This window comes from Nannochloropsis gaditana (assembly GCF_000240725.1).
Source record: "Nannochloropsis gaditana CCMP526 unplaced genomic scaffold scaffold1441, whole genome shotgun sequence".
Lineage (NCBI taxonomy): Eukaryota > Eustigmatophyceae > Eustigmatales > Monodopsidaceae > Microchloropsis > Microchloropsis gaditana.
Window position 1 is genome coordinate 1 of NW_005802512.1, and position 2,046 is coordinate 2,046.

At 57.0% G+C, this 2,046-nt stretch overlaps 1 protein-coding gene across 1 annotated transcript; it reads left to right on the forward strand.

The window, feature by feature from the left end:
* Window positions 1–1,237: 1,237 nt before the first annotated feature.
* NGA_2114820 (protein phosphatase methylesterase 1) lies at window positions 1,238–2,046 on the forward strand (the record flags this gene model as incomplete). Its single annotated transcript, XM_005852317.1, has 1 exon — window positions 1,238–2,046. A coding segment is annotated over one exon (809 nt), but the record flags the coding sequence as incomplete, so codon positions are not given.

The following is a 2,046-nucleotide window of genomic DNA, read 5'->3' on the forward strand; positions in this document are numbered from 1 at the left end:
AGTGTTCCCGTATCCTCTCTCCTTCCTCCCAGCCCCCAGCCCTCCTTTCCCCCCTCGCGCTTGATCCAAGAGGTTTTTGCAGTCAGGACACAGCCTCACCTTCACCAGCTCGTTCCGCACATCCCCTTTCTCCCGGTACCTAAAATTGAGTTCGTAGCTCGCCAAACTTTCCCGCGCCCGGCAACCAAGACCTAACGAGCCGCAGGCGTACTGCCCAGTCCCATCCACCACCTGGACGATGGAAATGGAGGGGTAGACGTTAAAGGGAGGTTGAGGGGGATGGAAGACGCCCGCCGGGATGATGAGGAGGGACGAAGACGGTTCGGGACGGCTCTTTGAAGACTGAAGTGTCTTTATGTCACTCCCTTGCCTGGCGCTAAAAATAAGGAGTGTATGGGCCACTCCTCAACACCTCTCCGAGGCCCCTCCCGGGCCTGAGTCGAGCCTCCCATCTCCCTTGTCCCCTACCGCTCAGACCCACCTCTCTCTCCACGCGCCACCGCAAGCCCACTTTTCCTTCCTTCCACCGACTCAAGTCGGCCAGCACAAATTCCTTGTGCAGCTTGTCGAAGTACCGCTTTGCCATGCGCGCACCCCATGTACTGACATCGTCGTCCTCGCCCTTCCTCCACGCAAATCGAAAATGTCGTTTCAGAACGTCGTAGTCCGTCACTATTGGAGGCCGTGGCTTCATTGCTGAGCTTCCATGGCCGGCCAGTCGGAGGAGCGCTTGATGATCTTCCAAATTCATCCAATCCACCAGGTAATCGGAGCCGACGCGAAAGGAGGAAAAAGGAAAAGGTTGCCCTGGGAGGGAAACATAAGCAAACCAGGAGGACACGTGTCATTGCGCACCGATTTATGAAGGCATTCATGTGACATGACTAAATCGCATTCCATCAAGAAATACCAAGTGTGTCATGGGTTTGTCTTGCTGTGCGACTGGTTGGCAAGCCACAGACAGGTAAAGCTACCTGCCCAGCGTTACTACAACCTCAACTACACGCAGAAAGCTAACACTGCCAAAGCCATCCTCGCTGCCTGCTATTTATTGACATGGCTCGCAGTGCCCGACATGTGACTGCAGACAATGACGGTGGTACCCTCGGCATACTGTCATCGGGATTCAGAATTTGTGTTTGTTCTAGCATCCACTTTTGGTGCGTTAACGGCCGCAGAAAAGAGGAATCCTATAACATGCACTCATGTCGGCCCACCTTTTGACGCTTCTGTACCCACCCCAGGGTCTGTACAGATGCCCATCGCACAGGTCCCTGTCCCGTCGGGATGGCAACAAGCTCAAGTGTTGGTTCCATCGACCGGGAGCAGCTTTTGTGTCAGCTATGCCGGTGGCAACCTCCTCTCCTCCACTGCTTCCGGGACGCACAAGAAGCAGGAGACGGCTGAGGGCCGTCGTCCATCCGGTGAACACACGGACGGGGACCTCGACGATGATTCGGACGCGGACGCGACTGGAGAAGAAACGGTGTTGGTATTTCTCCATGGGGCAGGTCATACATCCATGAGCTGGACGTTGCCGTGCCTAGAGTTAGGGAAATTACTCGGCAGCGTCGCGTCGGAAACCTTGATGCTGGCCCCGGACTTGCCGTTCCATGGACAGACAAGAGTCATTCCGGACGACGGAGACATGTCGATGGTGCGGTTGGTGAAGGAGCTCCTGGGATGTTTACAGGCCTGGTTTGACCTTGGAGGAAGAGGAAGGGCAGGCGATGCAGGAGTAGGTAGAAAACCACGCAACATGGTCTTTGTGGGGCACAGCTTGGGGGGGGCATGCGCCATTCATTTGGCGCGGGACCCTGGCTTGGCGAGCATAGGCAGGGTGCGAGGACTTTGCGTAGTGGACATGGTGGAGGGGGCCGCCATGCAGTCGTTGGGGCACATGCACGAGCGGGTGCAGAAGGTCCCCGCACGTTTCGACTCGATCGAGGCAGCGATTGAGTGGTCTGTAGGCGCGGGGCAAATGATACGAAACGAGGAGTCCGCGGCCGTGTCTGTGCCGGCCCAGCTGCGGAAGGTAACGGGCGG